General features: G+C 38.2%; 1 protein-coding gene across 5 annotated transcripts in view; it reads right to left on the bottom strand.

Annotated features, from left to right (window-relative positions):
- Window positions 1-14,127, bottom strand: part of IKZF3 (IKAROS family zinc finger 3) — an 80,326-nt gene that overhangs the window by 45,998 nt on the left and 20,201 nt on the right. For 4 of the 5 annotated variants that reach the window (XM_070392858.1, XM_070392856.1, XM_070392860.1 and 1 more), the window contains exons 2-3: window positions 12,295-12,348; window positions 10,552-10,653 (exon numbers count right to left, since the gene is read on the bottom strand). In XM_070392858.1, coding sequence (XP_070248959.1) covers window positions 10,552-10,653; window positions 12,295-12,348 — 156 coding nt within the window. The remainder of the gene's footprint in view (window positions 1-10,551; window positions 10,654-12,294; window positions 12,349-14,127) is intronic. The other variant, XM_070392857.1, reaches the window with a different exon arrangement.

The raw sequence follows: 14,127 nt of genomic DNA on the forward strand, positions 1-14,127 counted from the left end.
TCCACAGTTTGGTCGATTTGCATGTTAGCCTTTTATTATATAGGATTAAAGCTGTGTTTTTTTAAAAAAGACCCCTAAAAGGATTTAGAAAACCTAACTGATAGCTAGTTATACTGATACTGACTCTGTCTTAAGAGTTCTGCTACTCATTCACCACTACTACAAGAAACATCATAATAAGTGTAGCCTTTTGAGCTACTTCCATATGATAAATCCTCATAAGACTATCTTTAACTCCTTTCGGTCCTATACAACTGATTTCATGCCCTTTTCAAAGAGTGTTATGTTAAAAAACACAAAGTGCAGCCCTGATCAGTGTTGTTCAGTGGTTAGAGCATTGGGAACCTGGTTAAGGTCATATAACTGGGTTGCAGGATCAATCCAAAAGCAACCAATCACCCATCAATGTGTCTCTCTCATATAAATACTAGAGGCCCAGTGCACGAAATTCTTGCACAGGTAGGGTCCCTAGGCCTGGCCAGTGATCAGGGTTGATCAGGTTCCCTGTCTCCTCCTTCCCTCGCTCCCTCAGTGCCCTGCCGCTGCTGCTGGTCATCCGTCATGTTCCGCACCACCCCTTGGTGGTCAGCGCACGTCATAGTGAGAGATCGAACTCCTGGTTTCCCAGTTGAACTCCCACGGGGACAATTTGCATATTAGCCTTTTATTATAAAGGATTTCTCTCCTCTCCCCCTCCCTTCCATTCTCTCTAAAAATCAATGGAAAAAATATCCTCATTCCTTGGATGAAGATTAAAAAACAACAACACAAGGTGCAGGCTGAAATAATCAACTGTAAAAGAGCTGGCCTCAGGACATCTCCCACATTTAATTACTTCATTATCAACTTCAGAGAACACCTAAGCAATTACTGATTTTTGCTCTTTCTAAATTGTTCTAAAATCTATAAATATCCATAGTTTTCTAATTATATTACTCCTTTGTAATATTTTGTGATTTATATGTCTTTTTATGACCTTTTAGGCCTCACTTTCTATTGTTAATAATTTAGTATGCTTTACTAGGCTTTACTATTTAATTAATGAGCACTGTCCTGGACCTATGAGTCAACAGTAGTATAAAGTCCACGGGGAAGTTCTCTGAGGGTTCACTGAGGCTCTCATAAGAAAATAAAAAATTGTATTTTCTATACAGTATCAGAGAAAGAACCCTGTATAACCTGAAGGACTAGAATCAGAAATTCAGGGTGATAATGAGCAAGGAACAGTTCATATAAAAATGCCAGAGCCCTGGCCAGTGTTGCTACATGGTTAGAGAGTCGGCCCATGCACCAAAAGGGTTATGGATTTGATTCCCAGTCAAGGGCACATGCCTGGGTTGCAGACTTGATCCCCATTTTTGGTTGGGGTGCATGGAGGAGGCAATCAATTGATGTCTCTCTCTCATATCAATGTTTCTCTCTGTGTGTCTCTCCCCCTCCCTTCCACTCTCTAAAAAAATCAATGGAGAAAATATTCTCCAGTGAGGATTAACAACAACAAAAAAATCAATGGGAAAAAAATGTCCTCAGGTGAGGATTAACAAAAAAGCCAGAAATAGTTCTGGGCTCCAAGCAATGAAGAGAGGTAACAAAGGTACATTAAGTTGTGTCCAAAGTTTGGTGACAGAATCATGGCCACAAGCCTAGACTGACTTAAGAGAAGCTAATTAAGAGCGTTTCCTATTGCTCTGGGGCTGCCATGAACTTCCTTGAGGTTAACAAAGGGTAACAAAGGCATGACTGGGATTTCTGCTTTTGTAGATGCATGTGCAGAAAAGGTTGGTTCTAACAAATCTTGTCAATGTCTTTAATGCCATCAAGACTGACTAATACAGTGAAATATCTACCATGAGGTTACAAATTATTTTTAATTATTAAATCATGGGTCTCCCTAGGTTACTGTTTAGATAGTATCACTCACTGCAGAATCTAGTTTTTAAGACCGTCATTCCTGAAATCTCAAATCTAGATCCAACTGCAATTGTTGGTTAAAAAGCAGATTTCAACCAGGCAGCTGAATGAGAAAACATCTGGACCTACCAGTCAGAATGAGAAAGGTCACATGTTAAATCCAGATAATCTTGTTTATTGGTATTTGAAGGTTATACACCAAGGGGTGGATTACCAGGGCCCTCCTTTAGGCCTGGCACTGACATCTTCATTAATCTGCTATATGTGTGTGACACTTTAAAATCCAAAGCTTTAATACTACTGTGTTGTCATTTGAATTTTATTAAAGGAATTGTAATTTCCAAATGTAATTTTCCTATTTCTAAGCCTGAACACTATGCCAACCTATTACTAGACTACTGAGTATTAGATGCTGGAAGGAACCACATAACAGAATTGTCAAGGGCAGATGATGTCTATTCTTTTCAAAACTTTTCCAAATTTCCATCCAGCATTTTACTATGGATGAAGCATTTGCAACTTTTTCCATCAAAATTAAGAAAAGAAAAGGCTTTGAATCAGCAAGGAACAAAATAAAAAGATTGCTCTAAGACAGGTTTCAGGTCGGTGTTGAAGAAAGGGGGATTGTACCCTACCACATGACTTTTTCATAATTAGTATATATTATTTTATATCCATACAAAACTGAACCATAATTGGTTATGTTGGCAGCAATTCTATAGTCCATTACATATGAAACTATTATAAAAATAGCAAAGTTAAGACGCCTTAAGACCTTACACACTTTGGTCAGGGCTTTTTCATCTTTTCTGAGTTTTAGACCTCATTTAAGAACTGTACTCTTTGCCCAAAAAATGTACACATGCCCATAGACACAAAATTTCACATAGTTTTAATAGGTTTCTCAAATCTTGAAATCTCAGGGTGAGAATCTTTGTATTATGCCTTTAAACAGGCTCAGGTTTAAATCAAAGGTGCCTCTGTGCTATACTTTATATGACAATGGTTAGCCTTTAAATTTTTTGTGGATTATAATAAAAATTTTAGATGTCAATTTAATATCTACTTTGTATAAGAAACAAAATTTTTCAAAATTCTTTCAAGGGTACCCAAATAAAACATTTAAAGGCCTAAAACAATTTTTGTTTATTGTAAATAATGATGGTTTAAATTGTTATTGCACCCTTTCAAATGTATCTATTGGAATATACATTTTAGTGATTTGATCTACTCTATCACAAATTTAAAAATACATAAGTTTTTTTAATCATAAATTTTCTTCTTAAATTTTTATTTCAATTTCACTTTCCTCATAGAATTTTATCCATATCTACTATTCTTTTAGGCTTGCATCTTCTATTGTTAATCCTGTCACATGTCTCTACAACAACAATATATATAAATTAAAAATATTTTTGTTACCATGACATTCTGTTAGAAAATTTCTTCTGGATTGAGTTATTATTATAATTATTAGCATACAATTGATAAAATATAGGTATATTACAAATCTTGATCAATAATTATTAAATATAAAAAGTAAAAATTTGGGGAATGTATCTCTTGAATGAGATGGATGAAAGGAGATGCATCTATGAAAGTTTTTTATTAAAGGAATTATCCAATTGACCCTTTTTTTGGCATCCTGGAAGTATGTATACTAGTATTTCATGGCAAATAAGTAAGAGATACGCCTTTCTTTATAGAGTGGAAAAGGATCATTGTGAAAGGGGAGGAGAGAAAGGAGAACCTTAACTACACCAGCCTTATTGGGCAGAGAGTTTTAGGAAAGAACACATAATGAAATTGAAGACCTGGCAATTAATTCTCTTAAAATTATCCACATTCATGTAATCCTTGGAAAGTCTTCCATTTATCCCAGGTTGAAGAACACTGCTAAAAAAAGACCACATTGTCAAGATGTACGCAATATGCTCTTCTTCACTTTATGTAACCGACAATGATTTAGTGAGCAATAGGAACAATGCAGGGGATGAATGGATAAATGGCTGGGTAGAAAGGCAGAGAGAAGAAGAAATACTGAGCTTTTACTGTGTACCCCAAACTATAGCATAAAGGAATAAGACTAAAAAAGACTCTATCCTTGCCACCTCATCAACTCTTTGGTAAACAATAAAGTACAGTGAGACCCTGCCACAACGCAGTATGTATGGATTTGGATCCAACAGGAATGGTGATTACCTCCAGTTGTTCTCTGCTCCTCCCATCTCTGACAGGAGCAAGCTAAAATTCTTATGCCATGGGATTCGGTAGGAAGTGACTGCCTCATGATCACTTGGGACTTTTTAAATTTAATGTATGGTCAATTGTGTCTAGTCTAAACTTCACTGCTGTTGCTTTATGCTTTTTGTAACAGTATCTAGCCCAAACTCCTATATTTAATTAAATTTACAATAATGTGACTTCCATATTTAAAGATGAAATTTTTGAATCCTATCTACCTTTTTGTGGAGAGAACTCATATACTCATCTGATCTCCAAAACTATTCTCCTTCGTGCAAATTACAAGAAAAAAAAAAAGCCCCTCTGACAAATTATGAAAAACGATGACCTAGTGAACCAGAACAGGATTTCATTCCTCAGTCCAATGGTGTGCTGGTAAATGCTTACAAATCAAAGAGTGGAGGACGGGCTTTTTTTTCTATAGCATTTGCTGATGTCAGTGGTATAAACACCATGGCCTATTTCAAGCTACCAACATGAAGTCAGCCAGCTCACAAAAAATTCCTGAAAATTTAACAATGGATTATGAGCTGACTGTGGCACATCACTGGGACTCCTCACTTATCTCTTAGCAGAGTTGCCTTCATGTGGTTACCAAATTGCACCAGGGTATACAATGGCCCAGGACATCATGACTGGTGTCAAACTTTGAGCAGATGAACTCACTTGGCAAGAACTGATGCTAGGCAAGTTAGCAGGCACATATAGGTATTTCATACACCACTAACCAACTGGACTGGGATCCATTTTATTTCATACGCATCTTGTTTCACTGCAAGGAGGCACTAGTACTACTGCTCCACAGTTAAAGAAAAGCAAAAGGAGGGGAAGAGTCTCAGAAGACCCACTAAGGACAGCGGAAAGGCCCATTTTTCTGTCAACCTTGATAGCAATCCCTTTCTCTTTGGCAGATGCCAAATATCTTCCTATAAGTTCCTTGCAGTTCACTGTGCTATACAGCTTGGTTAAGAAAAATTCTAATATGATGTTTTTTGTTTAAAAGATTCAAGGAGAAGTGTCTGGGTTTTATCACCAACAGAACTTACCCGTTGACACAGTAGAAGCCATAACGCCTCTCTGTCATTGTACTTACAGAAATCCCCTGTGAGTGAACTGCTGCAGCAAAGTACTGCTGATTTTGTAAGATAACCCCTGCATCCCATGAGCGACAGGTCTTGATCTGGGCTTGAGAGATGTAATATTTTGATAAAAAACGGCACTTCCTTTTGAAGCATATATTTGCGTGTATGAGCAGTACCGCTGGAACCTCAGTGAGCGCCTAGGCGAGGCTTACTTGGTCTCTCCCAGCTCGCTCCAGCCGTAGGCCCCTCCTTCACACATCTGAATGTAGCAGTAATTAGCATCCATAAACCACAAATGTGGCTTGTTTTTTCTCTCCCCTTTCTGAAGCATCAAAGTAATTTGTATTTCTCATGAGTGCAAAAAAGTTGTACACCTCAAAAGAGATTGAGACTCTGACATGGAAAGCTACTGAAGATGGGAACTTTATCTCCTAAGAGGGAAAAAGTTTTTGAGCACACTTTCTAATGAAAGTTCTTATCTTTGATTTAAGCTTCACATAAGGTACTGCAAGAGAGAAAATGCAAGGCCTTTCAAAAAATTATCAAGTTCAACTTTTCTCATGGAATTAGGTACTATCCTAACTCTTACACAGCAAAAGTACTTAAACAAATACACTAATTGATCACCACTGTACAATTAATTAAAAAGAAATCTATTTCATGAGTACCAGGTATATTTTATATTCAGTTGTAAAAATTTGGGAGATGAAGATGTAGTGCTAGCATTGAATATCCCCCCAAATTAATGTCTGTCAGGAACCTCTGAATGTGGCCTTATTTAGAAATAAGGTCAATGTTAAGATGAAGTCACATTGGATTAGGATAGGCCCTTAATCCAATGACAGGTGTCCCTACAAGAAGACAGGGAAGAAGCCCATGTGCTGACAGAAGCAAGGACTGGAGTTATGCTGCCACAAGCCAAGGAACACCAAGGACAGCTAGAAGCTACCAGAAGCTAGGAAAAGACACGGATTCTTCCCTAGAGCCTGTAAAGGGCGAGCCTTTAGAGCAGCAGTTGCCAACCTTTCGGACCTCACGGACCACCAGTTGGAGACTGCTGCTTTAGAGGAAATGACTGTGCTTACACCTTGCTTGGGACTCCTGGTTTCCAGAACTGTAAGAGAATAAAGTTTTGTTGTTTTAAGCCACTGCGGTCATGCTGTAGAAGCCCTATGAAACTAAACAAAGGGTAAATGTACAACTTAGGGTAAATAGCTGATGCTGATGGATAGTGAGGTACATTATGTACTTTTTGCCCCGTAGCATCTCCAGAACAAACTGCTAGTGTAAGTAGAAAGGCATGGTGGTTGGCAGGGGGCTGCTGAAAATGGGGCCAGTAGAGTGTGTTCAATGCAGGGAGTTAGTAGCCAAATAAATATTCCCTAATTATTCAAAGACAGAAAAGTAATGCCACCAGCATATGCATGTAGAATCACAACTTCAAAACATACATGCCAGGACAGAATCTTTCCTTCCATATTCTAAGTGGGAAATGGCAAAGATGAGGATCCAATTTCAGAGGAAGAAGGACTAAAATAAAAAGCTGAGGTTCTACCTTAGTTATGCAGCCCTTAACTGCATTTTTCTCTCTCTTTTTCAAATGGTTTTTATTGATTTCAGAGAGAGGAAGGGAGAGGGAAAGAGAGAGAGAAACATTAATGATGAGAGAGAAACATCAATGATGAGAATCATTGATCAACTGCCTCCTGCATGCCCCCTACTGGGGATTGAGCCTGAAACCCGGGCATGTGCCCTGACAGGGAATTGAACTGTGACCTCCTGGTTGATAGGTTGATGCTAAGCCAGTGAGCCACACCACCTACTTTTCAATTCTATTTTATAATTTAGCATGTATAATTTAAATATACTGTTCATATTATAGTTTTTTTAAAAGGCAGGGGCCTGTTGATGGTTCTGTCTCTCTCCCCCTCTCCCTTCCTCTCTGAATCAATCTATAATAATAAAAGCGTAATATGCTAATTAGACCAGATGTCCTTCCGGGCTGCAAGGGAAGCCTGGGTCCCGGGTGCCAGAGGGAAGCTGGTGCCAGCAGCCAGGCAAAGGAAGGCCTACTCTTGCACGAATTTCGTGCATCGGGCCTCTAGTAAAAATATATTTAAAAAATAAATAAAATAAAAGGCAGAGGCCTGGTTATAACCTGTTGCAAATGTATGTGACCCAGATTAAATGCCAACATTAATAATACAGTAATCAATTTGGAGCTTAATCATGAAATAATGGATTACTTTTTCAACACTAAAGTTAACCTATTCATTTCTTTCTAAATCAGGCTTAGAAAGAAGAACCATTTCTTCTCTCCCAAATTATTTAGAATGGTTGATTATACCTTCTAGTTTATACCAAGTACTGTATGACACTCCCAGAGCCCTAATAACTGAGAAAAACTCACAGATATTCCATCAATCCATTGACATGTATTAGAGGTAAGGTGATAGAAATAGCAAAGGCAGCTACAGCAGTTGAAAATGACCCAAAACAAGTAGATCACATGGGCTGAATATCTCTCTTTTCTTCTTGGAAGCATTTCTGGGACAGGTCTAATTCAGAGGCCACAAACTATTGTATGGATTCCTAGAACCATATGGGTTTTTACATATTTGTTTTAAATTCCTATTGTTGAATAGAAATTATTTGGTTTCTTTTTTATTTTGGGTATTTAATCTGTCCTCCTCCCCCCCGCCCCAACTACTTGAGAATATAAAACTCATAGGTATCTCTGAACCCAGAGCAAATTCTAACATAAATTATAAATTTTCAGACCAAATGTTGTATAGGGACCATCATTTCAAACATATACTTAATGGCATTACCTACCAGAACTAAGAAACCCTAACTCAGAAAAATGCAAGCTGATGGTAGTTATTTGCCTCATTCTGAGTGTGGCTCCATGGATGTCACCTTCAAGAAATTGCATAAAGCTGGTACAACACCATATGCCTTTCCTCAGCACAAATGACCACATCCTGTGCCAGGCAGCATTTTTCAGTCTCTGTGGTTAAGAACTAGTACAAATTAAAGTATAGCTAGGCAGAGCTGGAATGTTAGTTGAAGCTGTGATTTGAATCTCAGAAGTTTTAGACATAGAACTCTATTACTTGATCCCTTAAGTATCTAAGACAAAGGATCCCAAGAAACATTTTTTTCTTTTTTCCTTTAAGAAACACATATATAGCCCGACTGATGTGGCTCAGTGGTTGAGCATCAACCTATGAACCAGGAGAATTCATGGGTCAAGGCCAATAGCCTGGCCAATAGTCTGGCTATATGGCTATGCGGAAGGACAATGAAAACTTGGTCTATTAAAGGATGCCCATATGAGGCACTGCCTTATGGAAATCACTGTGGGAATATGATGGGTGCATTAAAGTAGGGCATGTCAATACCCATCAGAAGAACCCCCTTCCAGGTTTGAAAAGGTGAATAGAACCAATGAGTAAATATTGCAATGTACTTGCTTAAGGTGGCCACTTGGGTTCATGAAATAAGTAGACATTTGAGGACCACAGAAATGAAGAGAGGTGAATCTGGATATATTCCTTTTTTACCCTCTGAGGCTCAGAATGCCAACCAAACTTCTATTAACAAGTGATACAGAGGCTGCAGATGACTATGGGTAAGATTCCTCAGGAAGAAGGCCCGGCACATAGCTGACAAGTGGATTATACGGAACCAATGGCAGTAGCCCCAAAAGGACTACAAATGGGTTTTTGACAAAATAAGCATTGACTCTGGATTAGACTTCGCTTACCTGGTGGTAGATACAAATGGTCAGAGTACTAAAAAAGAACTGAAACAGGAGCCATTGCACCAATTTGGACTGCCAAGTCATATTTCTTCAGACCAAGGCATACACTTTATAGCCCATAATGTCAACCAATGGGCAGAGAGGTTGCCTGCTCATAATAATATTTTCATAGAGAACTGGAACTGACAATTGAAACATTGATTGTTTAAGATTCCCTGAAGTCCTGAGGTATCTTACCTCATCCTTAGCTTAGAATGTCATATATACCTCATTTTCCCTTTTTGTCTCTGAACCTCTCAATGTGGGATCTTTGTCTTTCTCATGTATGTAGGGTCCCCATACAGATGAACGTAATTAGATTTGGTTATTCTCTCTGGTTAACCTGCATCCTATAGGTTTAATTACTAGAACAGCTGAAAGAACCCTGAAGGCAAGAGGCAAGTTCTTCCTCCCCTATTCCAGGATCTCTTGACCTTTATGATCCTTTTGCTATAAGAGATTCATGGTCAAAGACCAGAGGGTGTCCTGTGGTATAATACAAAAATATATTTGGTCTTAGTCTCAGATTCCTAGCACAGAGTTACTAAAACCCTTGCAATTTCCTGAGTGATAGTATGTTTTATTATTCATAACAAGCCCCTTTCACTCACACCTGAGTTTATGCTATTAAGGTGACTTAGGGTGGGGTCCCTAAATTGCCTCAGTATGGGGTGGTCACTAGAAAGACCAAATGACTAGAGGATTGGAACTTTCAGCCCCATCCACCAACCACCAGGAAGAGTCGAAGGGACTATAGATTGAGCACTATAAAAACTTTTGAACAATGAGATTCAGAGAGCTTCTGGGTTGGTGAACACATCAAAGTTGTGGGAGTGTTATGCCCAGAGGGCATGGAAACTCTCCCACACCATACCCTGCTCCATTTGCCTGTTCCTGAGTTGTATGTATCCTTTATAATTAACTGGCTATAGTAAGAAAGGTGCTTTCTTAAGTTCTGTGAATCATTCTAGCAACTTATCAAACCTGAGGGAGGTTTGTGGAAAATCCTGAATTGGTAGCCAAGCTAGAATTAGTGCAGATAACCAGGGGATCTCGTACTTACAACTTATGTCTGAAGTGAGAGCGGTCTGTGAAACTGATCCCTTAACCTGTGGGTTCAGCATTAACTCCAGGAGTTAGTATGCTCATTGAATTTTTGGATTCCCAGCTGGTGTCTAAATTTGAAGAACTGATTGTTGTTGTTGGAAAACACCCCAGACAAATCTTTCTATAATGAACATGTATTGTTTTTATAGTGAAAAAGAGTAAAAATAACACTTTAAAAAGTTAGTATAACTTGAATACTGAATAAATACCTTAAATTCTCAAAATTTGCTGATAACCTATATAGCAAATTATTAAATGCAAATACTTGTAAACTGAATAAAACAGAATTACTCCCAAATCAATCCACAAATACAACTTTTCCTTGGAGAATTCCTCATTTCTTCTTCATATTAAGTCTTAACCATATCTATAACCATTAGTTTTCTGTACACTATGGCTCACCTTCCATATCTTCATCTTCATTGGTTGGGCATTCTGCACTGTCCACATTTTCTGTCTCATGAGGTTTGGTTAAATTGTAGTCATTTAAAATCACTGGACCTTCTAGGAGATAAAAAGAATTTTAACTATGCAGTCAACTTAAACTATTTTTTATAAACATGTATAAAGTAGATTCCCATCTCAGCTTCACACAAATTCTTAGTGATAGTATTCCTTTCACATATACTCTAAGTGTGATATATGTGAAAACTCTTGAGGTTTAGAAATATATCCAGGGTTCATACACTTTTCCATTAAACATGATTTTCTTTCTTTTCTTTTTTTTAAAATATATTTTATTGATTTTTTACAGAGAGGAAGGGAGAGAGATAGAGAGTTAGAAACATCGATGAGAGAGAAACATCGATCAGCTGCCTCCTGCACATCTCCTACTAGGGATGTGCCCGCAATCAAGGTACATGCCCTTGACCGGAATCGAACCTGGGACCTTTCAGTACGCAGGCTGACGCTCTATTCACTGAGCCAAACCGGTTTCGGCTAAACATGATTTTCTTGAATATTTCTTTCACCTGAGTTAAAATGAACTCACGTTCTTTCTGTACAGAAATTCTCTCTCCTTTGGGATATCTCACAGTATCTGGTAGAATGTTATTGCTATTTATGACCAAGAAGTATTGATATGTAGTGATGAGAAATACTTAGCCTGAAAATACTAATATAACCCAATTTTGGAAAGATGCTTTCCTTAGAGTAAGCTTCCTATTTTCCTTTTCTGTTCACATTATAAATGTAATGATGTGGAGCCAGAACAGTGTGGCTCAGTGGTTGAGCATCAACCTATGAACCGGAGGTCAATTTCAGGTGAGGGCAAATGCCTGGGTTGCAGGCTTAATCCCCAGTAGGGGGCGTGCAGGAGGCAGCCAATCAATGATTCTCTCTCATCATTGATGTTTCTCTCTCTCCCCCTCACTCTTCCTCTCTGAAATCAATAAAAATATATTTAAAAGAATCAGCCCAGGAAATAACAAAATTCCTACATGAAAACAAATGTGATAAACAGGATCAAAACTCACCCCAAAAAGAACACTCACAAGAAAAATGGTAACAACTCACAGTAACACAAAACAGCATTTAAGTGATAAATTTTTTAGTACAACATAAGCTTTGATTTAAAAAGTGAGTTAATCAACAGAGAAAACATAGGAGTTATTTTGGGGAAATAAATTATTTTAAATGTTTGTAGTTCATTCTGAAGCAGGGGTCAGCAAACTATAGCCCAAGGGCCAAATCTAACCATGGCCTGTCTTTGCATGGGTCCAGGTGGTAGAATGGGTTTTACATTTTTAAAGGGCTGTAAAAAATATAAAGAGGTTTCTGCAATAGAGGCCATATGTGGCCCAGAAAATCTAAAATATTTATTATCTGGCCCTTTACAAAAAAAGTTTGCTGATCAGTGTTCTAGAGTGAAAAGCTCAAGTTGTTCAAATAGAAGCTACTATATTACTCAACAAAAACTGTCTTTCTTCAAACGAATCAGTAGGTGGGGTATGGTTTGGTCCTAAAATACCAAAGAACTTATATTATCTAAATTGATGAGTTATTTTTGTAACAGGAAGAGACAACCATATTTTTCTTCCCCAACCCATTTCCATAGCATTTTTACTGCAATCAGAATGTTCCTCTTTCTTTGGTAATTTCAGTAAAGTTCTATTTCTAGACAGGAAAAAACTGATGCTACTTTACCTGTAGGCGCAGACTGCTCCTGACTGCTTTTCAGTTCCACATTTGGTTTTATATCTGAAAAAGTATATATAATAAATATTAGCTGCTTAGAGAAAAATTTTTTCAGATTTGAGAATCCTAAAATTAATAAGGATACCATTTTGGAAGCTTTAGCAGCAGATTTCCTCTTCAGAGCAAGACTATTCTTTATATCCTCCTTAAAAAGTGCCTCAAGGAGTATAAAAGGTATTAGCTACACAAGCAATTGTATTTTAAAGAGATTAAGAAGAGCCCTGGCTGGTGTGGCTCAGTTGATTGGAGGTAGTGGGTGTGATTCCCCGTCAGGGCACACATAGCTTGCAGGTTGGGCACATGAGGGAGGCAATCCATTGATGTTTGTCTCTTTCTCTCTCCTTTCCTTCCCTAAAATAATTTTTTTTAAAAGAAGGAAAAAACTTGCTACATTGTCTTTTTAAAAAAAGAGAGAGATTCAGAAGAAAAATTAGTGCTTTGTATTTACCCACATACTTAATATGTCTGGTGCTTTTGATTTTTTTTTTTTTTTTTCATGAAAACCTGAGCTCCCATCTGTGGAACTCCGTCTAAAGAACTTCCTTTAGCCCTCGCCAGTTTGGCTCAGTGGATAGAGCACCAGCCTACGGACTAAAGCAGTGGTTCTCAACCTTCTGGCCCTTTAAATAGTTCCTTATGTTGTGACCCAACCATAAAATTATTTTCGTTGCTACTTCATAACTGTAATGTTGCTACTGTTATGAATCGTAATGTAAATATCTGATATGCAGGATGGTCTTAGGTGACCCCTGTGAAAGGGTCATTCAACCGCCAAAGGGGTCGCGACCCACAGGTTGAGAACCCCTGGACTAAAGGGTTGGATTCCAGTCAAGGGCACATGCCCAGGTTGCAGGCTCGATCCCCAGTAGGGGGTGTGCAGGAGACAGTGGATCAATGATTCTCTCTCATTGATGTTTCTGTCTCTTTCCCCCTCTCCCTTCTCTGAAATCAATAAAAATATTTTTTTTAAATAATTAAAAAATAAAAAACTTCCTTTCACATTTTTAGTGGTGCCACTGTGTGAATGACAACTTAGTTTTAATTTATTTGGAAATATCTTTATTTTGCCTTCAATTCTAAAGAATATTTTTACTTGATATAGAATTCTGGGTTGACAGTTTTCATCTAGCACTTTAAAAATGGCATTCTACTGTCTTCTAGCCTCTACTGTTTCTGATAAGTTAGTGATAATATTTATATATTATTCTTTTTCTCAAATACTTTTAAGATTTTCTCTTTACCTTTGGTTTTCTCTTTACTTTTGGCTTGATATACCTAGGTAGATTTTATGTGAATTTATCCCACTTGGGTTCATTGAACTTATCTGTAAAATTACGTTTTTCACCAAAGTTAGAAGTTTTTGGACATTATTTCTTAAAATTTTCCTCCTCCATTCTCTTGCTCCTTTCCTTTTAGGATTTCAATTGCATATATACATTACACTTTTTCATATTTCCCCACAGTTCCCTCAGACTCCGTTCTTTTTTCCCCTCAACATTTTTTCTCTCTTTTGTTCAGACTGAATACTTTCATTGATATACTAGAGGCCCAGTGCACGAATTCGAGCACGGGTGGGGTCCCTCGGCCTGGCCAGCGATCGAGGCCATCTCTCCCAGTCCTGATCGGACTGATCAGGGCTGTCTGGCTAGCCAGGAGGAGGGACTGTGGGAGGTTGGCCAGCCAGGGGAGGTTGGCTATGGGAGCGAACTGACCACCAGGGGCCAGCTCCTGCATTGAGAGCCTGCCCCCTGGTGGTCAGTGTGCATCATAGCGTCCGGTCGT

Source organism: Myotis yumanensis, unplaced genomic scaffold (assembly GCF_028538775.1).
Source record: "Myotis yumanensis isolate MYYU_CA2020_CCGP unplaced genomic scaffold, mMyoYum1.0.hap1 SCAF_16, whole genome shotgun sequence".
Classification (NCBI taxonomy): domain Eukaryota; kingdom Metazoa; phylum Chordata; class Mammalia; order Chiroptera; family Vespertilionidae; genus Myotis; species Myotis yumanensis.